At 48.3% G+C, this 26,273-nt stretch overlaps 1 protein-coding gene across 9 annotated transcripts in view; it reads left to right on the plus strand.

Moving 5' to 3' along the window:
- Positions 1 to 848: 848 nt before the first annotated feature.
- The window catches only part of WIZ (WIZ zinc finger), a 158,330-nt gene continuing 132,905 nt past the window's right edge, over positions 849 to 26,273 (plus strand). For 3 of the 9 annotated variants that reach the window (XM_073319237.1, XM_073319242.1, XM_073319240.1), the window contains exons 1-2: positions 849 to 1,056; positions 17,587 to 18,056. In XM_073319237.1, the coding sequence (XP_073175338.1) occupies positions 17,669 to 18,056 (388 nt within the window). In that variant the 5' untranslated portion in view covers positions 849 to 1,056; positions 17,587 to 17,668. Of the gene's footprint in view, positions 1,057 to 5,894; positions 5,937 to 17,586; positions 18,057 to 26,273 lie in introns of those variants that run through there. The other 6 variants (XM_073319238.1, XM_073319241.1, XM_073319245.1 and 3 more) reach the window with 6 other exon arrangements.

Raw genomic sequence — 26,273 nt, forward strand, 5'->3', positions numbered from 1 at the left:
TAGGGAGGTGGTGGAATCTCCTTCCTTAGAGGTTTTTAAGGTCAGGCTTGACAAAGCCCTGGCTGGGATGATTTAACTGGGAATTGGTCCTGCTTCGAGCAGGGGGTTGGACTAAATGACCTTCTGGGGTCCCTTCCAACCCTGGTATTCTATGATTCTATGTGAGGGAGAAGAGCCTTCCCCCCGCCTGTCACCCTGCGGGAGGTGGGGAGAGCCTGCCAGTCTCCTCCAAGCCGGTCATCCATTGGGGGCCGGGGGGGAGGCTGACCCCAAGCCTGTTATCCCCTGGGAGTAGGGTGACCAGACAGCAAGTGTGAAAAATCAGGACAGGGGTGAGGGGGTAATAGGGGCCTATATAAGAAAAAGATGCAAAAATCGGGACTGTCCCTATAAAAGCGGGACACCTGGTCACCCTACCTGGGAGGGAGGGGCGCCCGCCTCCCTCTGCGTGGAGCTGCCTACCCACGCGCGGAGGAACGAGACCCTGGGTCGCGCCTCTGCCTCCCCTGCCTCTTTTAAGATGGCGGTAGGGAATAGCCGTCGCTACTGGGTGACGCAATACACCTGAGCCACGACCATGGGGCGTGTAGCTTGTCTCTCCCAAGATGGAGGGGGGGGGGCTCTGACCGTCACGCTGCGAGTGACGTAATCCAACCGTGCCGCTGGGAGGGAAGCCATGGTCTTGGCAAAGGACTCCTTAGCCTCTCCTAACATGGCGGCCGCGAGGCGCGAGAGGTCCGGCCTCGGCCCTGGCACTTACCTCCCCTGCCTCTTCCAAGATGTCGTCGGCGGCAATGTCGCGCGCTCAGTGACGCGCTCTGGCGGCGCCGCCGCGGGAAGGGGGGCGGGGGAGCGGCCGGAGCGGCGCAGGCAGCGGCAGCCGCGGGACTGGCCGGGCCCCTGGAGGGGGGGGATTTAAAGGGACCATGTCCCCAGCGCTGGTGCTGCTGCGGAGGCCGGAGCCGGGCAGGAGGCGGCGGCGGCTGCGGGGCCGCTGAGGAGCCCTGCGGGCCCGGCCCCCTGGGCGCCCGGGAGGCGGGGACGGCGCGTGACCGGGTGAGTGTCCGCTGGGAGCCCGGCCGGCCGGGGACAAAGCGGAGCCGCCCCCGGGGACTCGGCGTCCGGCCCGGCCCTGCGGGGGGGCGGCGCGGAGCCTGGGGAGCGGCCCCGTCCGGGGTGCTGAAAGCTGGGCAGGGTGGGGCGGGGGCAGAGCCCCAGGTGTCCGGGCGCGGCGCGGGGAGCCCTGGGGGTGGGGGCAGGGATCCAGGTGCCCGGGGCGGGGGATGCTGGGGGCAGAGACCTAGGTGTCCGGGGCGGGGCGCCCGGAGGGATGCTGGGGGGCCCAGGTGTGGGGCACGGGGGGAATCCTGGGGGCAGGGCGCCAGGTGTCTGGAGTGGGGCGGGGACCTGCTGGGGCAGGGCCCGAGGTGTCTGGGTTGTGGGGGCATGCAGTGCGGCAGATGAGGGGAGCAAGGGGGGGATTCTGGGGGTGGGGCCCCCGGTGCCCGAGCTGGGGAAGGGACGTAGCTATTCCGGGAAGGGAGTAAGGGGGTTGGGGGTGCGGAAGGGCAACCCAGCTGTCTGGGAGGGACGGCGGAGGGAACTGAGTCCCAGGTGCCTGCGGATGGAAGGCTGGTGTCAGGGGAGGGGGCAGGGGGATGATCAAGGGCTGGGAGCCTGGTGCTAGGGGTCGTTGGGGTGGCTGGGAGCCAGGTGTCCTGCAGAGAGGCTGATAGAACTGGGGGTCAGCAGGAGTTGATGGTGCCCCGTAGCTGGGGAAATGATGGTGAGCGAAGGAGCAGGGAGGCTGGTGCCTGGAGATGAGCTCAGGTGGATGCTGCAGTGCTGAAAGACAGGTGCTGGGGGTGGAGGGCAGACTGCTGGGGTAGGGGGCAGTGGGCTGATGCTGCTCCAGGAAGGAAATGAGAGGGAAGCTGATGGGGCCTGGGGAGGGGAGGCGAGGCAGGAGGGATGCTGTCTTTTCATGAGGAAAGGGGGCATCAGGTATGGTGTCCACCTCTTTTGAGCTGCCTGACATTTAGGTTGTGAGCTCTCTGAGGCAGGGACTGTCTGACTTCTTACTTGTCCGTACAACTCCCAGCACAGTGGGAACATGCTCCTTGATTGGGGTTCCTAGGTGTTAACATAATGCCAATAACAATGAGGATCATCCTACCAGGCAGCTAGTGCATAAGGCACAATGCTTGGCATGGGGAGGGCTCTGGGATGTGCCATGCTAGGATTTTCTCCCTAAAGTTTTCTTCCATTGCTGCTGCTGGTTGAGCTTCACCAGTGGGAGTGTGGATACTGTGCCAGCAGCTGTTGGCACTTCTAACCACAGTGTAATCTAGAGCTGCATTGAGCAGAGTGAGACAGTAGGGTGCTTAAAACGCTGGGGGCTGGTTAGACCATGTGGCCACTAGTGCTCCCAGCACTGCTCCCGTAGATGGAGCACAGCTATGGATAGCAACGGTGAGAATTTAAAGATGAAAAAATCCTACTGTAGAGACCAGACACAGTGCCAAATCTTTTGGAGTTAGATGTAAAACCCCATAAAGTAACACACCAGTGGCGGGAGGAGAGATAGGGAACCTTTCTATTCAAGGTTCTCAAGCCTATCACTGTGCTGTCCGAGCATCTTCCAGAAGGCCAGTAAGTGACATGACTCATCTGTTGCAAGCTTCTTCCTAGCCAGTAACTGTGGTTGGATTATGTCAGGGTGGCTGATACAGCCCTCTCTAAAGGAGCTGTCAGGGATGCTGATGGTGCCTGAGTGGGTTATGTGGAGTTGATGGAGTAGGGATGCTGATGATGTAGGAGATGATGCAACAGGGAGGCTGGTAATGCCCAAGGATTGAAGGCTGCTGTTGATCTAGGCATGGGAGGTGATGGGGGATCCTTACAGGCATGGGCAAAGAAGGCAATAGGGCAATTGACTGTACTTCAAGGAAGTGATGCTGTTGGTGGCCCCTGAAGGGAGGTGTCCTCCCTGGTGTTGCCTGGGGCAGGGAGTTAATGGGCATGGGGGGAGGGATAGCTCAGTGGTTTGAGTATTGGCCTGCTAAACCCAGGGTTGTGAGTTCAATCCTTGAGGGGGCCATTTAGGGATCTGGGGCAAAAATTGGGGAATGGCCCTGCTTGGAGTAGGGGATTGGACTAGATGACCTCCTGAGGTCCCTTCCAACCCTGATATTCTATGATTCATGCTAATGGGTAAGGTATCATCCCATGAGGTTCATCATACCTGAATTATTGTGTTCTATGTAGCCCTCTCCCCCTCACAAGTACAGGAACCTTCATTATAGTTTATTTTATGCAGCCTCTGAACTGTCAGTTTTTTTCAAGGCTTGGATTTCTGTGTTGAGAGTCAGCAACTGCCTTGGAGGGAGCTGGAGGGCGGGCAGGCAGGCAGGGAGGGAGAAGCTGGAGGCTTTGGCAGCAGGTATGATACAGTTGCAGGTTTTGGCATAAAAGGTGATCAGCAGTGAAATAATTTAACAATGTAGGCATTTAAATAGCAGAGTACAGCCCAATACAGTGAATAGGCCAGTTCATCTCCCCTGTCCCCCTCTAGAGCAATTGTTTCAGGCTGTCTGCAGACTCGGGCATTGCTTAAACATGGGATGTGTTTTGAAGGCTTGTTTTGCAACCAGAAAGGCTGGAATATTGTTTTAATTGGTGGTGGTGAAGAAACGGAGTATAATTAGATAGCAACTAAAAAAAAAAACCCTACAATTGTGCAGAAATGTACATGACCATGGGACCCTACTGGTAGTGGGAAGGGAATGTTGGCATCCTGGGGGGAGAGAGGTGCCCCAGGGATAGCTTTCCCAGATAACGTTGCTGAAGTCCCTGAATGCTTATATCTCTGCTTATCCTACTGCAGCATGAAATCTCTCCCTGTCAGATTCTTCAGTAAGTTCATTGTCATGGAAGACCCTGGAGCCAAATTCCCCAAAGATCCTAGCACCAACAAAGTTCAGATAATCCAAATACCAGCAAAGCCCCATATAGCTAAATGCTTGTTGCTAGATTTGCCAGCCTGCCTAGCCTCAGCACTACGACTGTGTAAGCAGAAGAGAAGGAAGATCTCCTTTGGGGATACATCCCTCTCCAGTTCCAGCTCTGGGAGAAGAAAAGCCCCTCTTTCTCTGCTAAATGCTCTCATTAGTGTGACTTCAGAGAAAGATCCATGCCATTCAGGCATTTGGGAGATGTCTTGCTGATCTTTTGAGGTTTCTCTGAGGAAGGAAATCTTATGGGATCCTGTCTAACCTGACTTCAGCCCCTAATGTGGCTTTGCCATTAATTGGGGGGGGGGGGGGGGGAATTGATTTGGGAGCTTCCCAAGTTCCCTGAATTCCCATTTGATTTGATTCCAGAACAATTGTTCTTATTTTCATCTATCTTCATTGACTCACCAATAGTTGTTTTGCATGGAAGATTAAATTTTACAGATTAAATAATCTATCTGATGCAAAAGTTAGGGTTCAATGACACGGCATGGGTCTGTGCACACCTCTCTTGTGAAAGGCTATTTTAAACTGTTTTTTATGCTGTTAAGTCTGTACCATGAAATGGGGTTCTCAGACTTGTTCATAAGGTGGAGTGTGTCTTTGGGAAGAAGTGTCTAAGACAAATTCATGATCCCCTAGCTGATTATGCAGTATCTCTATAGCAACTACAGCAAATTCTTCATGGAAGAGTAACATCAGGGAAGTGTTTTGTGTCTATTTGTCCTTCCCATTTAAAAATAAGTTAATCACACTATCTCCTGCTCCCCTTTCCTCTGTCCTGCTGTTCTTTCTCCCCATGCAGTCTGACCTGTTGCCCAGTCGCTGCCTCTTTCTCCCCTAGACTTTCCTTTCCAACTGGTGGCTATGGATCTGTTGATGGCTCTTGGGGGTGACTAGCACTTCAGTCCTGCTGTTGGCCCTGGCCCCTGGGAGCAGCTCATGTTGCCCCTCATCCTGCTTGTAGGCCGTGTCCACACTACGGAGCCTATGTGGGCATAGCTATGTTTACATAGCCCTAGTGTAGACACAGCATAAGCTGATAGGAGTCCTTCTGCTGGTACAGGAATACTACTACTTCGAATAACATTAGCTACGCCAACAGGAGCACTGTTCTGTCGGCAGCGCTGCAGGTTTTATTGGCACAGCTATGTTGTTAAGGGTATGATTTCTTCCCCCCCACTCCCGCTTTTAGCAACATAACTATCCCAGTATAAGTTTTAAGAGTAAACCAGGCCTTAGATAGCAGCAGCATCCCCCATGCTTAGGTGCCTAGGCCCTTAGAGAAGAACCTGGGTGCCTGAAGAAACAACTGGGAAGAACCTAAGTCCATGTAGCCTGTTGACTCTCTGTGGACCAGAAACACATGCCCAGCAGATCCCACCATAAAGTATACAGTGTGGGCAGCTTGGGTGAAATAAGTTTTTTAGATGCATAACTGTGTACGTACAACATTCCACTTGCAGAGCTCTGGCATGGAAGAGCCTTGTTTTTGATTGTTAGGAAAGGAGGTGATTGCCCATACTTAACCACTTTAGCATTAAAATTCCCTGGTTCAGCTTTGAAGCTTGCATCTCAAGGAGGTGAATGGAGCCGGAAAGAGTTTATGATGCTTCCATTTGGCAAGAGGCATTTTGCTGCAAGTCTGGGTTAACAGGACAAATGTGCATCTGTTTACATGGGTGGGGGATGCTGTCTTGGCAAAGAGGAAAGATAGAAACATTTTTTAAATGACACCCATCGAATTTTCAAAATGCTATAAAAATTGTGTGGTAGCCCCACAATTGAGGGATCTGCAACTTTTATTAGACCTCCTAGATTCCTGGTGAGGCAAATGTGAGCTCAGAGGATTGTGTTGTGTTTATGATCTTTCTCATGCAGATTTTCTGAGGAGCCTGGTGAGATACTGAACGTTAAAAAGAGGTATGGAGATCACCATATCACCTTGCGACCCATCATCGTGCAATTTAAAAACAACTGAACAGGTGTTTGAGAAGGGGAGAAATAGTGACACTCCATAGAAACTGGTTTACAAGGAGAGATTTTTGACAGGATCAATTGGGGTGGAAAATATGTATTTTGCTAATGAAATAAGAATGCTCTTTCCTAACTAGAGGCCAGTTTTCATGTTCTCCTGAGACCAAGTATGGAAAACTTCAGGCCAAACACACATTTGTGCCAAGTGATAGTTGAATGAAATCAGTAGGTCACATATGAAATTGTTTTGCAACCATTCCAGTAGCAGGAATTCACCAGAAAGGGTTATGAGATTGCGAGTGTGATGAGTCTTCCCATTCCAGCGAATTTCATAGAATTCTCAAGCCTGACCTTAAAAACTTCAAAGGAAGGAGATTCTACCACCTCTCTAGGTAACCCATTCCAGTGCTTCACCACCCCCCTAGTGAAAGTTTTTCCTAATATCCAACCTAAACCTCCCCCACTGCAACTTGAGACCATTACTCCTTGTTCTGTCATCAGCTACCACGGAGAACAGTCTAGATCCCTCCTCTTTGGAACCCCCTTTCAGGTAGTTGAAAGCGGCTATCAAATCCCCCCTCATTCTTCTCTTCTGCAGACTAAATAATCCCAGTTCCCTCAGCCTCTCCTCATAAGTCATTGTGCTCCAGCCCCCTAAAAATTGTATTCGCAAAAAGAAAAGGAGGACTTGTGGCACCTTAGAGACTAACCAATTTATTTGAGCATGAGCTTTCGTGAGCTACAGCTCACTTCATCAGATGTTTACCGTGGAAACTGCAGCAGACTTTATATACACACAGAAATCATGAAACAATACCTCCTCCCACCCCACTGTCCTGCTGGTAATAGCTTATCTAAAGTGATCAACAGGTGGGCCATTTCCAGCACAAATCCAGGTTTTCTCACCCTCCACCCCCCCACACAAATTCACTCTCCTGCTGGTGCTAGCCCATCCAAAGTGACAACTCTTTACATAATCAAGTCGGGCTATTTCCTGCATAGGAAATAGCCCGACTTGATTATGTAAAGAGTTGTCACTTTGGATGGGCTAGCACCAGCAGGAGAGTGAATTTGTGTGGGGGGGTGGAGGGTGAGAAAACCTGGATTTGTGCTGGAAATGGCCCACCTGTTGATCACTTTAGATAAGCTATTACCAGCAGGACAGTGGGGTGGGAGGAGGTATTGTTTCATGATTTCTGTGTGTATATAAAGTCTGCTGCAGTTTCCACGGTAAACATCTGATGAAGTGAGCTGTAGCTCACGAAAGCTCATGCTCAAATAAATTGGTTAGTCTCTAAGGTGCCACAAGTCCTCCTTTTCTTTTTTCTAAAAATTGTTGTTGCCCTCCGCTGGACGTCTTCCAATTTTTCCACATCCTTCTTGTAGTGTGGGGCCCAGAACTTGACACAGTACTCCAGATGAGGCCTCACCAATGCTGACTAGAGCGGAATGATCACATCCCTTGATCTGCTGTTCCTACTTATACAGCCAAAAATGCCATTAGCCTTCTTGGCAACAAGGGCACACTATTGACGCATATCCAGCTTCTCATCCACTGTAACCCCTAGGTCCTTCTCTGCAGAACAGCTGCCTGGCCGTTCGTTCCCTAGTCTGTAGCAGTGCATGGGATTCTTCCTTCCTAAGTGCAGGACTCTGCACTTGTCCTTGTTGAACCTCATCAGATTTCTTTTGGCCCAATCCTCTAATTTGTCTAGGTCCCTCTGTATCATATCCCTACCCCCCAGCGTATCTACCACTCCTGCAAGTTTAGTGTCCTCTGCAAACTTGCTGGGGGTGCAATCCACGCCATCCTCCAGATTATTAATGAAGATATTGAGCAAAACTGGCCCCAGGACCGACCCTTGGGGCACTCCACTTGATGCCGGCTGCCAACTAGACATGGAGCCATTGATAACTACCCGTTGAGCCCGACGATCTATCCAGCTTTCAGTCCATTCATCCAGCCCATACTTTAACTTGCTGGCAAGAATACTGTGGGAGACCATGTCAAAAGCTTTGCTAAAGTCAAGGAACAACACGTCCACTGCTTTCCCCTCATCCACAGAGCCAGTTATCTTGTCATAGAAGGCAATTAGATTAGTCAGGCATGACTTGCCCTTGGTGAATCCATGCTGACTGTTCCTGATCACTTTCCTCCCCTCTAAGTGCTTCAGAATTGATTCCTTGAGGACCTGCTCCATGACTTTTCCAGGGACTGAGGTGAGGCTGACTGGCCTGTAGTTCCCTGTCTAGAAACCCAGGCCCAAATTCTGCTGCTTGTTGCCAAGATAACCCCATTGATTTTGTGTAGCCACTGGAATAGAGTGGGTTGGGGCTTGCCTGTGTCCATGATTTTTTGCACTGGTCTAGCTAAACTAGAGTAGACGTGCTGGTGTCAAGGGGGTTTGCACTGATTGAGCAAACCCCGAAGGTAAGTTGCACTGGTGTAGTTCGTCTGCACGGAGGTTTGCACCAGCACAGCTCCCTCCAAGTAGCTACGCTCATGGAAAATCCTGAATGTGGACATGGCCTTGGTTGCATCCTGGGACAGAAGGAGGAAACCAAGGCCATGTCCACATTCAGGATTTTGTTTGGCTCTTTGAGGGTGGGTGCGGGGGGAAGGGAGGCTTTGCTTTTGTGTCACTTGAGTGGGTGAAACACAAGACAAGATGCGGAGTATCGAATGGACCTCAGTGGTGGCACCCCAGCTAAATATGTCCCATGGTACTGCACCATGTAGATTTGAACATTTACCAGTTTACCTGGAGCGATAACACCAGCCAACAGCTCAGTCTAAACACATAGTTGCAGCAGTTTAACTAAAGGTGTGACTTTAAACAGGTGTAGCTGCTGTATATGTGTGGATGCTATTGGGTTAGCTTAAATCTCTTTTAATTGACTTAAGCTAAAATGATAGGAGAGCTTAGGGTGACCAGATAGCAAGTGTGGAAAAATTGGGATGGGGGTGAAGGGTAATAGGAGCCCATATTAAAAAAAAAAAAAGCCCCAAATATCGGGACTGTCCTTATAAAATCGGGACATCTGATCACCCTAAGAGAGCTACACAGCTGGTGCTTGTGCTGTGTCAAGGTGCTTTGGGTTCATTGGGTTACTTGGGAAGGAGAGGCACTTGGGCATGTGACAGTGTCACATGCCCTCTATTAACTTGCATTCTCTTGAGCTGACTGATGTGATGTCAGTCAATCATTGCTATGTAATAAAATGAATTAACTACTTACAAGTGTGTCCCTCTATCCTTTGGGGAAATGCTACCAGAGAACATGATTGTATTAGAAAAGTGAAAAGAATTAATTGTGCAAAATATCCAAAAAGCTACATAAAGAACAGTTTGGGTGGTGGTGGGTCACCGGTGGCGAAGGTCCTTGTCTGTGTGCATCATTACCCACAGGAAGCAGCCTGTGATCCTGAGGGAATAGGGGCTCTCAGTTTGGGAAGAGAGGAAGAAAGTGTCATTCCCACTGCTGATTGGACACAGAGCTAGAACATTTTGGAGAGTCTTTCTGTTACCTGGGATTTTCTGAACCCGAAACTATGGTAACTAATCTTTGTTTTCAGGACATAAATCAATGTGGACACAGCTCCTCTGTCTGATAAATGATTGGTATGCACAAGTGCTTTCACCCAAAAATCCTTGTTTTTTTTTATTTTCTCAAACACACATCTAAAATAACAGTAGTCTAAAGCACCCCAGATACAGTTACCCAAAATCTGAGATGGTGTTGAGTGGTCAACAGCAGGTTTCCAGTGACTAGCCTTCCTCCTAGCCACTGCGGAATTGAATGTCAGACTCCTAGCTTGTCAAAAGCCTCTATGATCTTCACCAAATTGCACACTCTAATCTCCAACGTACCAGCAAGCCACTGCTGTTGTCTCTATCCCTTAGAGCCTCCATGGAGTGGAGACTGTCTTCCTTCTGATGCCTCGGGCTTGGCAGAAGTTCTGCCGGTCTTTCCCTTCAGCAAGCTGAAAGCAGAGAGAAAGTGATCTGTGGGTTGTGCTAGGCATGGCAGCATTGTCAGGCTCCACTGCACGGTGGCTCACTCTGGGAAGAATCCAATGTACATTGGGAGTGGCTGTCAATGAAACTGGGAGAGTCTATGGGCCATTGTTTGTTCTCCTGCTCAGATGCATGACCTTGACTCCTGATATATAATTTAAGACTCCTCTCTTTTATAATGCTCTTCATTCTGCCTATTTATCATCCAAGTCAGACAATCTACTCTTCTATGGCTACTTCATTGTAAGACACTTGGGAAAACCTCCTACATGTTACTATGCTCTGGTGCTGTCTATTATTTCTAATTCAAAAACACTATATTGGGGCCAGTACAGGGATGCCAAATCCTCTGCTTGCTTTATAGGCTAATGACATTGGTGCTCATGACCTGAATGTTCTTCCAGGAGCTAATCTACCACTGGGCTGCTACAGAAACCAGGCAGCTACTCTGCTGCACTGCTTAGGGTCACGATAGCTGGTGACTCTGGATACACTTGAAGTGGCCAGGTATTGTCTGCAGGTTCAGCAGAGAAGTGTTCACTGCCTGTGATCCTGCTGCATAACCTAGAACTGTGGCTGTTAAGAGAGTTCTTGGTGGGGTCAGATAAAGATTCAGGGATAAAGGAGCAGGAGGGTACCAGTAAAGAGAAATTCTTATGTTGGCCGGAACTCCAGAAAGAGCAGGGTAGCAGAAATTGATTAATAGATTTTAAGGCTAGGAACCACTATGACCATCCAGTCTGACTTCTTGCATAACACATGCCAGAGAACCCCACCTAATAATTTCTGCATCAAGCACATAATTTCTTGTTGACTTAGAGTGTATGTGTTAGAAAGAGACATCTAGTCTTGATTTAAAGACTTCAAGTGATGGATAATGCATCACAGGTCCTAGATCAGTTATGCCAAGGGTAAATTGACCTTTTTTTTTTTTTTTTTTTTTTAAGTGCCTTATTTTCAGTCTAACTTCAGCTTTTCTGTCTTTGTCTGATAAATTAAAGAGCCCCCCTACTAGCCGAAATCTCCCCCGTGGGTATCTAGAGACTATGCTCAAGCTACCTCTTAATCTTCAGTTGGCCACAAATCTAGTGTCCTGAGTGAATTCCCAAGATTTGCTGGCCTGTTAGTTGTTTGTATAACCACTTCCTTGTTCTGGGTTTTTTCACTTTCTCAGCATACTGTTTGTGTGAGCTCAGGAATTCACAGGCTTTCTGTAGCATGGTCATCCCTTAACAAGAGTGTCCTGGGGAAGTACCTCCCACAAGCCCATTCACGATCTCACAAAGTCTTGGTAGCAGCACCAGAGACCCTATTCTCTGCTTCTCCCCTTGGTCTCTGGAGCTGGACGGGTCTGGAAATGCAGCTGTACAAGGTTAATTTGGTATCTGGAACCCCATCTCCTGCTTTTCCCCCATGTTCCAAATAGCACTACTTGGGTTCTCAAACTTTCCCTCTCCTGCTGGTGAGTCTTTCCTGCTCACCCCACTCCCAGCCACTTTCCCTCTGTAATGCATGGCATTGACAAAGGGTTATATGTGATTCCTCGCACAGAAACAAACTAGCCCTTCCCAAGAAGGAGGGAACCCATGAGAACTCCCACAGATTCTAGTTGTAAACTGTAATTAAAATTGCCCCTAACACATATTGTCTCCTGATGAGGTGTGTGTGCACCATGACATCCATCATATAGAGTTGATGTTGATTCCTTTTAGTCAAGGCCACTGGAGTGAGTTAGTTTGTAAAGTGCTTTGAAGATTAGAAATGCTGTTTTTTATTGTGCTCTTCTAGGGTTGACATCACCATGGAGAATATTTTTAGAGTTACCTGGTGTCTAGGTAACGAAACTTTCATATGCTTCGTACAACCAGTCTCTAGAAAACCTCCTCTGTGGTCAGAACTGTAAGAGTTCTGAATATATGCAGTGTAGTTGTAGCCATGTTGGTCCCCGGATATTAGAGAGACCAGTTGGGTGACACAATACCTTTTTATTGGACTAGCTTCTTTCTTTGATAGTTCTGGATTTCTTGCATAAATAGAAGAACGGTGGATCCTCGCTAGAATGTGCATCTATATTGCATGAATTCGCTTATAACGCAGTCACAGCCATGGATTCCAAATTTAGTAACTTTCATTAGTAGTCATGGTAACACGGTCCCGCGCATGCATCCCAAATCCCATGCTCTCGCGAGGATCCAGTGTAGGTCCAATAAAAGCTATTCCCTCAACCACCTTGTCTCTCTAGAGCTCTGAAGAGACGTGTTTGAAATGAGTGCTAGAAATCAGAATTTGAAAATCTTGCCTCTTGTTTAGGCTCTGGCTTTTTGCGGGTCTGTGGTACCATGTACACTACATGAAGCGAAACCTCTGACTGCCCGCAGGCCTGGATCGCTTCCTAATGTGGAGCGTGAGTGGACACAATGGGTCAGTTACTCAGCTCTCTAGACAGGGGTTTTCTTTTGCTACTCTTTTCAGAGGCATTGAGCATCCTCCACTCCAGGTGAAATCAATGGGAGCTGCAGGTGCTTTGTATTAAGTGGCTCATTTCAGATGCCCCAAACTAGTGGGTATTCTGTATTTAAGCAAAGAAATTTTGTCTTAATTCCAGTTTCCTTATTTGTGAAACTGGGATAACTAATGTCTGAAGTGCTCTGGGATCCTTGGGCAGAAAGCACTTGAGAAGCATGAGTCACCCTCTTCTCGCTACTGCGCCTTTTAAAAATAGGTGACAAGTGCTGTGCTGGCAGCAAAGAAATTAGCACTCTGGTCTTCATGTGGCATCACAGCGTCTGAAGCCTGTTTTCTCTCTCTCTCGGGCTGGCACACTCTAGAGAGGGAACACTTGGTTCCTTGGCAGAAGGAGTGGGTATCTTGTGCCACATGGCAGTGACATCTTCCTGCCATTAGTGAGAATCCTTAGTGTTCATGTCCAGCTCTTCTGGGGCAGAGTATGGGCACTGCAATGTGAGACCCTAAGGCAGCAGGGGGCAAACTTTTTGCCCCAAGGGCCACATCTGGGTATGGAAATTGTATGGCGGGTCATGAATGCTAATGAAATTGTGGGTTGGGGTGCGGGAGGGGGTGAGGGTTCCAGCTGGGGGTGTGGGCTCTGGGGTGAGGCCAGAAATGAGGCGTTCAGGGTGTGGGAGGGGGCTCTGGGCTGGGGTGCAAGGGGCGGGGGTGAGGGCTTCAGGTGCTTTGGGCTGGGACCAAGCAGTTCGGAAGGTGGGAGTGGGATCGGGGCTGGGGCGCTGGACGGGGTCGGGGTGCAGGCTTCAGGTAGCGCTTACCTCAAGCAGCTCCCAGAAGTAACATTTCCCCCCTATGGCTCCTAAGCAGAGGTGCAGCCAGGCAGCTTTACGTGCTGCCCTGTCTGCAGGCACTGCCCCTGCAGCTCCCGTTGGCTGTAGTTCCTGGGGCTTGGGGCTGCCTCTACACGTAGGAGCCGGAGGGAGAACCTGCCGCTGCTTCTGGAAGCTGCGTGGAGTTGGGCAAGCCCTGGACCCCACTCCCCAGCGGGAGCTTGAGGGGTGGATTAAAACGTCTGGAGGGCTGGATGCGGCCCCGGGCCGTAGCTTGCCCACCCGTGCCCTAAGGGCCGGGTGAGGGGACCCTTCACAGTTTTAGTGAGCACAAAGGGTCCCTTGAGGAGAGCCATGTATCAGTGTTTAAAGTATTGGGTACATGCTGGGAATCCCAGTGGGAGGTCAGTGTGGGTATTTTTGTGTGGTGATTATATATGTTCCTGAGGGACTTGTACAGAGTCTGAAGCACTGAAAATGTGCAGCTGTAGGCTTGACTGGAAAGAGCCCAATGGAATCCTAAAAACCTAGGGAAAAGATTTCAGCAGATCCTCACTGTCCGTGTTTTGGACTTAGTGCTGCACAGGCATGCCATGCATGGGCTCCTGATGGAGTCAGCCAGCCCTCTCCAGGTGTCTTGCCTCCACGTGGAATGGTGCTTGTTGCTAAAGGAAGCTCTTGGCAATCAAAGCCAGCTGGTAGGTCCTACCCCTGCTGGCTAGAAAAAGAGCAAATACATATGGAGCAAATACATATGAAGCAATTTTGTGTGTGTGTCTTGCTGAGGGTGAAACTAGACTAGGTAGGGGTAGCAGGTTACCCAGGCCTGCAGCCTTGGCTCAGTGACTGGCACTGGCTGGGCTTTCTTGCTGGGATGCCCTCTGTTTTGTAATGCCTGGTTCTGTGGGGACTGTGTGTGAGAGCCAAGGCTGCAGGGACAGGAAGAGTGAGACTTAAATAAGCACAAGGCATCTCTGTTTGTTGTGCAGTGGCTGTGTCCCCTCCTCCCCAACACTGGGGGGAGAGCCAAGCGTTCCTCAGTGCAAGTCCTCTCCAGAAAGCTCTGAAAGAGACAAGCATGAAGATCAAATTCATTGTGTTACTGACATGGTAACTTGTGGTTGTTTGGTTCAGGTTTTTTCCTCCCCTTTTGTAGCTCCTGTAGAGTAGCTGGCACAATTGTGGTGGGGTGGCAGAGAATCGTAGGGAATCAAGCCCATCACAACAGGTATTCAGTTTGATTTCCTCACCTCCCCACTTGCAGAGCTCACAGGACTCTCCTCTACATCATTCCCAGAAATGCTTGGTCTCTGCTCATTCCTGGCTCTCTGCAGTGATGGAGACTCCATCTCCTATCATCTCTTCTAGGGATCCTTTGCTTTCATGGTTAAGAACAGTTTATGTAAATGGCTCCAGGCTATTGCTCCTTGTATGGTAATAGCCTCTTAGGAGACAGTGAATAATTCCCTCCCTTCATTTATATTGTTACCTTGAAGGTATTTATAGACTCATGTCTCTCCTCTGGCCTTCTCTTTCCTTTACTACATAAACTTAGCTCTCTTGCTCCCTCTACTCATGTGCCTTTATTCTCTAGCTCTCTGGTACATTTGCTTGCTGTCACTTGTGCTTTCGCTAGCATTCTTTCCGGATTGTAGAGGCTGGAGCCATTCATGCTTATTTGAAACATGGCCATATTGGGGTTATGTAGGGCAGCCTTATGTCCTCTCCAGCTCATGTATGTGATTTACCCTCCTACGTGCAATAATAACTTTGCCTTGCAGCACACCATGAGAGATGGTGGCTATGATTCTGGGAGCTATGGTTGTCACTGCTTTTCCCTGAGTATAGCTCAGGCTCTGTTCAGACCCACTATGAAATGTTGTGGTGTTCACTTTTACCAGTGATTTGAAGTTGGTTATACAGTAACTTCATCCCCAGTGTGACTGGATTGGTTGGGATCAATAATCATCTTGACATCCATGTTGAAGTAGTCCTCGTCATATTGTTTACTGTGTCTGCACTCTGATCATCACAGTGGTAAACCACCCAGGGACCCTTTATTGGGTCCATGCCCCAAGAGCGAGTGGTGCTAGAATTGCTTTCTTACACCTGTGACCGATTAGGATGGTGAGTCTCATTGGGACAGATGCAAACCTAGCAGCAGCAACCTCTAGGCATGGCTAATGCTATGCATGGTAGCTATGAATCTAAGGAAAGATGTTGAACCAGTGTGAGCTTCAAGATGTAGTGCCCATCCTGCAAAGTAATGCACATTGACATGAGCTAATCATCCTGTGCCCCAGACACTACACTGGCTATCTACTTAATACTAGAACAAGTTCAAGGTCCCAAAGCCCTCAGTGGGCTGAAGCTGACTCTGCAGTCAGGACCTACCATGAAGCTGTGGCCCTCAGGAACAGTAGAACTGTCAACAGGACAGGTGTTGCTCATGGGAACCGGGGGACATGAGCATTCTCAGTTGCTGGCCCATAGCTGGGGAACTCTTCTTCCATGAGAGACTAGAACAGTCCTACATCTCATTGCCTTTGGGGAAGCAAATGGAGACAAGATTTTGCCCTCCAATAAAGCCCACCTCCCAGGAAGAATAACTAGCTGAGCATTTTCCCTTTCTCCTTCCTGTCTCCCAAAACCCCTCAACAGGCAGAGGGGTGGAGATGGGTGGGTGGGGGACAGGAAGAGACCCAAACTTGTGTGTGTATAGGGTGTCTGTGGCTTGCGCGAACGCTGTAAGTAGCAGTATAAATCCCTGGGGAGATGGTAAGGGGCTGTACCAAGTCTTTAGCTTCTAGTTGGCTGGCTCAAATGCATCCCAGGAGAGTGGTAACTGAAATCTGTTTCTCTTCGGATTACATGAAGTGAGTGGCTAGCTTCAGTCCAGATCCTGCTTAGGTAGGTGTCCATTTTGCAGAACTACAGCCTCCTTGTTGGTGGCCCCAACAAGTTGTTGTGTAGCAAACCTCTTACCCCTGGGGAGGTAGTGGGAGATATGCTGGCACTTCTGCTGTACCTGCTTGGGGAGAAATAGTCTGTTAACATGGTACCTTTCACCAGCATGAAATGCCATTTAAAAAATGTAACTGCAGCTATTAGTAGCCTCTGGTGATATAAAGGGAGAGCATGTAGGCCATGAAAATACCTGAATCTGTCACAGAGGGTGGATACGTGTAATTATATGGGATATTGAAAGTTGTGTGTTTTACCTTTTTAGGAGCGTTTACATGTGTTAGGTCAACACAAAACACAAAACTTGGAGACAGAAAATGCTCCTAGGATAACGGAGCTCTGTAGTAACAGGAAGCATGGTGCAAATGAAAAGCAACAATGTGTGATGGAAATGTGCAGTGTTAGCCTGTGAATGAGGAGAGATGCTGCATGGTAGGGACCAGTGGAATAATCCTGCCCTTCTGCAGAACAGCTCACGATACACATAGACACACGACCAGTCTTTATGTACACATACATGTCCTGGCATGTCACTAAGGTCTTACGTCACCAGTGGGTAGCTCCAGACATCTTGTATCTTTCCCCATTGACTCCTCCAGCAAGGAGGGAACCAAGGTGTCGGCAGGATACACTGCTCTCAAGGCACAGATATTAAACGATTTTCCTGTCTCTGTATTGGCCATTTAGCAGCTTCTTCCACCTTCTGCCCTTCTCACCTGTATAACCTCATTTAGCCTTTTTCGTCCTTGTTCCATGCTAACCCTGCGGCCAGGGAGTGATGCAGAATCTTGCTAAGCAGGTCAGTCTCCTACAGGGTCATGTGGTGCCTTGGGCACTGTACTGTTCTTTCTCATTCCCCAAGCCTTTCTGCATCACCTTGAAATGCTCCTAGGCTCAACAAGCTCTTGCGGTAGAAGCGTCAATGCTCTAGCATGGTGCTAGAGAGCACTGTGCTGCCAGAGATGCCATGTTCACATATGGAAATGAAAAACAAAAGTCCTGACCAATTGCCTCCTGGAATCCCATAGCACCAAGGGCATGGACTTGGATGTCCTGGTTACATCCCATACTGGGATTTAACTGGGTATCGATATTTTTCACTTCACGGCTGAAACAGCTGCTGCTCTGCCCCACTTGAAGCCAGTCATGTAGTGACACTGTAAAGATGTTGGGCTGAAAGGCACAGTAAGATTCTTTTGTTACTATCTGTTACTCCAGGTCATGCCCTTGGGCCTAAAGAGAGCAGGTGTGACCAGGGAAGGCTGGGGAGTGTCTCTGCAGTTGAGAAATCCTCATCATTTTTTCCCCTTTTTAGATTTTCTGGCTACAGCTGCCTGTGAATCCTATGAAGTCCTGATGTTTGTTTTTCCTGAGTGACACAACAGAATCTGTGAGGAATGGAGAAAGCTGTCTCTACTTCTTCATCAGAGCAGCAGAGAGCGCATCAGTGTGATGGAGGCAAAAGCGTGTTAATGACATTGGAGCCAAACAAAGAAGATTTTGCTGCCCTTGAGTGCTCCCAAGGTGAACAGAGAATAACTGCTTTTGTTAAAGATGCAAAAATGCCTCTGGAGAGTGCAGCTCTATCAGGGACATCAGTGGAAGGGGGGACTGATCTTAAGGAGGCTGCCTTCTATGCTTCCGACAATGTGGCAGCCATGAGCAGAGACGGGAAAGGGAATTCGGGTGCTGATGACATGTGCAGCCGTAAGAAGGATCCCACTTTTTTCTTGCCTCTAGCCCGTCAGGAGCCAGACGTTGCTTTGGAAGCACACAACGTGGCAGGTAAGTTCCGCACCGTAAATCAATAGGTGGGACTCCAATACCATTGGCTAATGGCAAGTCAGAGCCTCTTTCCTGGTGAACAGAAGGGAGGTCAAAAGCCTAGATTGCTGTAGAGTTTAATTTTCATTTAAAAATATACCTGGCATTTGTGGTGGTGCTGGAAACCTTCTAAAAGGAACAGCAGAGCAGCGAGTCTTCCTGAGTCTGCAGACTGCTTTGGCACCCCGCTTCCGCTCATTTGCAGAGTGAGTTAAGGAGACACGGCTTAGTGCAGCTGCTGCTATTCAGGACCCTGCAGGCTGCAGTGAAACTGATTAGAATCCCTGCCAGTTTTCCTTTGCTGCTGCTCTAAGCAGTGAGAGAGGCAGACACTGGAGATCTTCGCGGGAGAGAAGGGAGGAGTCCTTCAGGAGGCTGTGGGCAAAGTCAAGAGATGCTTCTAGCAACCAGAGGATGGGATGGCGGGGGGAGGCATTCAAATGTATCCAGTATCTATGAGCCAGACGTGCCTAGAAAAGAAGCAAAGTCCATGAACAGCACCCTTTTCCTTCCTCCATCTGCAGCCTTTCCCAGCATCTGATGGTAGTGGGAAGGGGTGTGTATCCAGGCATCTCACCAGCTCCAGGCTGGGGCTGTGGGGAGGGACCCCCTCATCTTTTGTTTTGGCCTCTGGCTAGCAGATAATGAGTTTGCTGGGGTTGTGGGTTGTGTGTTTGTTTTTTGTTTTTTTTTTTTGGTTGGTTGGGTTTTTTTGGTTTTTTGAGCTTTCTTGGCAGTGGACTGTCCCTGGTGATCATCCCGCCTGCCGTGGCCAGCCATGCAGCCTCTGCCTTGGTGTGCAGCTCCTGGTAGCACTCAGTTGATGAAAGCTCCTGGGCATTGGGCCTTTCACAGCTGTTTCCCCTCCTCCTCCCCATCTCTCCTGGCTTCACTTTCTCAGAGGTCGGGGAATTAATGGTATTCCACATGGAGATCTCCCTGTTTGCCGATAGGCTGTGGATATGAGTGCAGTACTGGGCTTCCTTCCTAGGTGAATAGCTCCAAGATCTTTCCCCTTGTGGCGTTGAGAGTTTTGGAGGGGGAGGGAGCATGATAATGACACAGCCATGCTGAACAGTGCCTGTTCTAGTTTGTTTGAGCTCATACATATGTTGGGGCAACCAGAAGAGAATCCAAATGTAATGTGCCAATTGGTAATTTAGCAACATGGTAACGATCTTAAAGTTCAGCACCACAGATAGGGATGTAAAATTCAGTGGCACAGTCATGATTTTCCACTGACTGCATCTGATGAAGTGAGTGTAGCTCACGAAAGCTTATGCTCAAATAAATTGGTTAGTCTCTAAGGTGCCACAAGTCCTCCTTTTCTTTCTGTGGATACAGACTAACACGGCTGCTACTCTGAAACCTGTCATGAGCTAATAGCTCTTGGGAGTTCTGCTTGCCACATCAAAACTGCCTGTTCAATTCATGAATCTTAGACTTGTCAGACCCATTAAATGGTGCCGGTCAGATGCTGAAACGCCAGTGGCACTTGGTAATTTAGTGACCCGTGCATGTAAATTGGGGGGGAGTTACTATTTGCTTAGCATAGTAACTCTCTGGGTATGTTGTATCTTCAAGTGCAGTGCCTCTATGTATTAAAACACATACTAACAATTGCATTGGGAGACCTAATTAGGCCCTTTGCACATCTGTGACTTGCATAACCTCCCACTTGTTCTCCTTGTACCAGTCCAGAGCTGTGGAGATAGACTCCTCTGCCAGCAGGTGGAAACAGGAATCCTGGAGAACTTGGAGTGATTTCTTCCTTTGCTAAGTGGAGTTCATAGGCACAAAGCATTCTGTTGGTTACAGTTTCCTTGTCGCTGTGAAAAGCTGTACCTCCCAGGAACCTATGGCTTGCCAGTTATCTTTTTGGGCTCTGTGTGATGCCCTCCTGCTATTTAATGTTGCCTCTCCTAATGTGTCTTCCTATACTAAGAACTAGGGAGAGAAGTTCTCTAGCTATGCAGCTGTTCCCAGGTAATCATCTGGCCTGGATGTGCGTTATCTAAGTGGCTTCATTCCCCACCCACTGCACCCAGGAATCCTGGCTGGGAGGTAGTTTTGGGGGAAGGAGGCTGTGATGTATTAACTCCAGTAACAGTGGCCTCTCCAGGTGAGATGGGTGTATGAGCTCACATGACTGTTAGTTGGGCATGGATTTGTGTTGCTCTGTATAATTAGATTTTGAATGCAATCTCTGTGCTGGCTGAGGGGAGGCCTGGAAAGCTCATGCCTAAATCCATTCTCTCCATTTAAAAAATCTAGAGCTCCTACTATAGAAACAACAGAGAAGGGACCTTTACTCCCCACCACTTTCTTGCTATTCTCCTCTGCATTAGCCCTTGCTATACAATCCTGCCGCAGCCCTTTCCAGTTCTCTCTCAAATGCTGTGTCCTATTACCTTCCCTAGCCGCTTATTTCATATGTTTGTTCTTGACTCTGCAGAGAAGTTCTGCTTAAGTTCCGTTGTTAATAAGCAGCTTCCTCATCTATGGATTAAAGCCCTTATTAGTGTGAAAAATGTCACTCTGTTGATTTGTGTGTGTGTCTCTCTCTCTCCTGGGAGAGGAGCCCAATTTCTTTAATGTCTCGTAATTTAAGGCCAGGTCTCACTGATGTCAATGAGAACAGGATCCTGGCCCTGGTGAAGGTTCAAATCTCACATAGTCTTTATTTGCCTCTGCTGCATCAGAAATTTCTGTCCAGCTTTCTCCTGATGGATACTTGGTGCAAAATGTGCCTCATGAGGCTGGGAAAGGGGTGGAGCTGTGCTGATTCTATCTGGCCTGGCTACAGCAGGTGCCCAGGGTTTGATTTTTGTATCCAACTGTGTGATCAGGGTCAGGATGGTGCTGGTGCATAGACAGTCCTGTGGCCACTTGAAATGACTGAATTCTTGTCTGGCCTGGCATTGCACTTGCCTGTGCTGAATGATACCCCTGTAAAGATGTCAGACATGGAATTTCTGCCCTCACTCCCAGATCATTGTATTCTGTCCTGGGCAGACAATCTCCTTCTTCAAGTGTCAAGTCAGGCATAGCATTGGAGACCAATCTGTTTTTGTTTTATAACTTTTCAGAAGTAGCTGAATAGAGGAAAAAACCATGAAGGGATGGATAGATAGAAAGTGCAGAAGACAATTGGAATCAATACATTGTAAATAAAACAGCATTGAACCATTCCTTTCCAAGCACATGCTAAAAGGGGTAAACTGGGTTAATCCTTTTATTCACACCTCCAAGAACAGGATCCTAGTTCATCGATCTGCCTAGACCAGTGACTTTTTGGAATTCCCTTAGGAAAAGCATTCCGCTGTTGGGCCACAGATCCTCTTGTCCTCTATCATTGTATTGTGGTAGCACTTAAAAACCCAGGACCCCATTGTGCTAGATTGACAGTGTCTCTTCTCTTCTCCATACATTGCACCTACACCATGGCGACTTTGTAGTCCATGTGTGATGGGTAAAGTTCTGAGCTTTAAACGATGTGCCTAGACAGGAGGCTCCAGGGCATGTGACTCCCCCATCATAAATTTCTTGCTGTCTCTTGCCTTGATGTGATGGAGGAGGAAAAACTGCTTTCTTCTCTCCCCAGACCAGGGACATTTTATTTTTCCAAGTAGTGGGTGGCCTGGTCCAACATTTTCACCTCTCCCCACTGTGAATTATGTGCCTCATGCTTTGCAAATTAGAATCCATTCTGGCTGGTTGGGAAAACCACCAACTGTGTGCACAGCTAGTTTATGCCGAACCAACCTTTTTTTATTACCTGGTCCTCCTCCAGGTGGTTTGTTTAATTCTTGTCATTATTACCATCAATTACATGTGCTGTGGCAGTGCCTAGGAGCCCCACACGTGACCCAGGACCCCATTGCACTAGGACTGTATGTTATTTATTAGGTGTGCTACAGTAGTACCTAGGAGCCATGGTGTTAGGTGCTGTACAACACAGAACAAAAAGATGGTCTGTCAGGTGTTTGGCGTGCCTGCAGCCTGCGCAGGACCCACTTTCATACCCAGAGTACCTCTCCAGGCACTGGTTTATTTTACAAACACACAGTTCCTCATCCCACCTGGGGCTACAGCTTCCAGGGGAATTTCCCCTTTGCTTCTCTCAGCCCCTCCTGCTTCAGGGACTACTGTAGGATTCTTCTGTGCTCTTTAGCTGAGCCCCACCTCACAGGGCTTTCTCCCTGGAGGCCCTTTCCCCCAAGCAGGTTCCCTCTATCTCCCCTGTCAGGGGACTCTGGCAGCCTCTTCCAGGAACTCCCCGTTGCTGCTCCTCCCACTTTCTTCCCAACAAGTTGCCTCCTTATGACCCCAAGTACTGCCCCACCCTCTTAATTGGCCAGACTGGGAGCACCTGCCCTAGTACACAGGGGGTGGACCTGCTTCATTTAATGGGGCCAGCCACCCTGTGACACAGCTCGTTTAAATTCACCTAGAGGCCTTGTCTTCTAGATTGTGTGCTGGCTGGGGCTGTCATGTACCGGTGTTGTGAGTACTGGGCACAATGGGGCTTGGCCTGACTGAGCAGAGGCCTCTCAGTGCTCCTGCATGTAAATGTCTGATAGCTTGAAGGCAAAACCCACTGTCCTCTGAGTCTCATCCAGTGTCTCACTTGGAGATAGGAACCACTGAGGGTACATAACCTCCTGGGTTGACCGTGGTCCCCGTGGCTGTTGCGGAGTTAACACCGGGGAGTTGTAGTGATTCTTGCTGTGCATCCTCTGCACTCTGAATGACAGCAGCCAGCTCCTCTGACCTGACAGACAGATGTCCTCAGAAATCCCCACCCAGACATGGCCACCTGAACTCCTCTCACCCCGGGCTTTCCCCGCTGCTGGCTCTGTTCCCATAAAGCTCAGCCCACTTCCTCCCCCAGTGAGGAATTCCTTTTAATAACTGGTATTGGGTGGGGTGGGGTCTGGAGTGGAGGTGGCTGTGTGCTGTTTGGGGACAGGGAGTTGTGAGTGCAATAGCCTGTTGGTGGGAAGGGATTTGCATAATCTGGTGTAAAAATTTGCTGGAAAACTGTACAGTTGTGGGTCAATCATTGTTCAGCATCCCTACCTTCTGATTGGTTTATGCAGTATAATCCTTCCCTATATCTCAGATGGGTTGTGGGGCTTGGTTAGTGTCCATAAAGTGTTCTGAGATCTTTGGAAGGAGCTAGGGAAGAGTACACTTTGCTGTGTTATAGGGTTGCTTGTAAATAAGTTTAAGATTTTGTAACAATTATTTTTAGTAAAAGTCACAGACAGGTCATGGGCTTCTGTGAATTTTTGTTTATTGCCTGTGACCTGTCTGACTTTTTTTAGTAAAAATTGTTACAAAATGGGGCTGATAGGGGATGAGAGCCCAAGCCCTGCTGCAGGTGGGGAGGAGGATCCTGCCTGCAGTAGCTGAGAGCTCCAGGGTTCTCCTTGCCACCCACAGCAGCTGGGAGCTCTGGGGTCCCCACCAGCTGACAGCTCTAGACTCACCACCCTGGGGCTGAAGCAGAAAACATCAAGGTCATCTCTGGAAGTCACAGAATCTGTGACCTCCGTGACATAATCTTAGCCTTACTCATAACTGCTGGCACTGGCTTTTATTTCAGAAAAGTATGAACCATGTATTTAGGGAAGGGTATGTGTGACATATAAAGAATTTATTATTATTGCAAACCTGGTGGTGGAGGAGAGGGGAAAGTGCAAGGTGTCAGATTAGGGGCCTCCTGACCCTGACTGTGTCTAACCAACCCAAGAACTGCCAACCACTTGGAACAAATAGCATTAAACCTGAAGGTTCTCAGCACCTGATAGGTCTCAAAATGTAATCTTAAATGGGGACTCATTGTTGATATTTCTAGTGGTGTCCTGCAGGGATCGTTATTGGCCCTACACTATAACTTTTCAATATCAATTAACTGGAAGAAAACATGAAATCATCACTGGTAAAGTTTGCAGATGACAAAAATTGGGGGAGAAGTAGGGAACAGGTCACAATTCAGAGTGATCTGGATCACTTTATAAACTGGGTGAAAGCAAACAGTATGCATTTTAATATTTAATATGGCTAAATGTAAATGTCTGCATCTAGGAACAAAGACTGTAGGCCATACTCGCAGGATAGGGGACTCTATCCTGGGAAGCAGAGGCTCTGAAAAAGATTTGGGGGTTGAGGTGGACAATCAGCTGAATGTAAGCTGTAAATGTGATGCTGTGGCCAAGAGAGCTAAAGCAATCCTGGGATGCACAAATGGGACTCTCGAGTTGGAGTATAGAGGTTATTTTACCACTGTATTTGGCATCGATCTGTGCCCAATTCTGGGGTCCACAATTCAAGATTGACATTGATAAATTGGAGAGGGTTCAGAAAAGAGCCATGAAAATAGTTAAAGAATTAGAAAATATGCCTTATGGGAGATTCAATGGGTTCTATCTGTTTAGCTTAACAAGAAAGTCAAGGGGTGACTTGGTTCCAGTCTAAAAGTATCTGCATAGGGAACAAATATTTAATAACCAGCTCTTCAGTCTAGCAGAGAAAAGTATAACATGATCCAGTGGCAAGAGAGTCCTGGTGTAGTCTCCTTGGTCTTCACCATGAAGTCTGTCCAACAGGAGCAGATCTAATTTTAGCAAACCTAGGGTTGCCGGAGAAAACACACTCCACCCCGATGTTGCTAGCTCAACAAGTTGAAGCTGGACAAATTCAGACTGGAAATAAGGCATAAATTTTCAACAGTGAGAGTAATTAACTACTGGAACAATTTACCAAGGGTCATGGTGGATTCTCCCTCACTGGCAATTTTTAAATCAGGATTAGATGGTTTTCTAAAAGATCTGCTCTAGGAATTATTTGGGGGGAGTGTGTTTGGGACTCTTCTGCTCCCCCCACCCCTAGGTTTGCTAAAACTAGGTCTTTTCCTGTTGGCCAGAACTCATGAAGACCAAGTAGACTACCAGGACTCTCCTGCCTAACAAGGGTGGGTTATTTGCATTATTAATGACCTCCGTGAATAGGCAGCTTAGTGCACAGTTAAATAAATTCAATAGATTCAATAAATACTACAGATTTTTAATCTCTGGCTTGAGTTATGGCTGTCTATTAAAGCTTATTTTCCATGATGTGTGCTTGTCTTACCATCATAACACATGTTGCATTAGAATCTTATCTGTTGGAGCAGACAGTGCCCCACATGAGTAAGATGCACCGTTGGGAGGGTGTGCTGGATTTGTTGAGTCCCCAATGACTTCCATGCTTGAAATTTTGTTTACTCTTTGGAGGAAGGGGGTGAGAGGGAGAAAGGAAAAACCTCCTTTAAAATGTGTCTCATTACTGATGCATCATCTCTAGTAATTTCCAAGGCAGCTTTTACTGTGTTAATCACCTAATGTGTTAAAGGCCAAAGGTGGAACCCAAAATACTGTCATTCAAAGACCATCACTGCAGTGAACTGAATTGGCAAAATACTGGCATAAGCCTGAACGATTTACATTTACATAGTGTCTCTTACCCCAAGTGCTTTAGACCCCAAGTTTGTAATTCATGAGATTACTCACGTGAGTAAGGGTGGCGGAATCGTTCCCTTTATGTATTGGGATTGTCTTTGATTGCCAGTGAAATGTAAAAGTCCAAGGCTTAAATGTACAATCAGCACTGTACGTCTGTTCAGGACAGGAAGTGAAGAGGAATGCTATATCCAAATGAAAGAGCAAGGGCAATTTTATGAGGCAAAACATAACCCAGTTTGGATTGTGTCTGGGGATATCATGGGTAACATTTCTTCACAAACAAAAACTGCCGTGGGGTCTCTAATGAGTACAAGTGGTCAGGCCTTCAGCCCTCTTTCCACTCGATTGGGGCACCTCTGGTAGCCCCCTGTGCTGAGCTGTTCACTCCTTTCTGATGATTTGAGTGAGTAGCACCTCTCTCTTCAGCACAGCAGCCCCTAGCACTGTGTTGGGACATCTGGGTCAGTACTGATTTGGGGGATAGAGTGCGTCCTGCTGGGTCACCCACATCCAAGTACTGGCCATGCCAAGCCATGCTGTGTTTGGGAGCCTACAGGATTTTAAAAGGAGGTGACGTGGCTGCAGGTCATGACAGATGAGACTGGTCACAACATAGATCAGATAGGATAAACCCTTTCAATGGGCTGGCCCTGACCATTTCCACGCCAAA

Source organism: Lepidochelys kempii, chromosome 20 (assembly GCF_965140265.1).
Source record: "Lepidochelys kempii isolate rLepKem1 chromosome 20, rLepKem1.hap2, whole genome shotgun sequence".
NCBI lineage: Eukaryota > Metazoa > Chordata > Testudines > Cheloniidae > Lepidochelys > Lepidochelys kempii.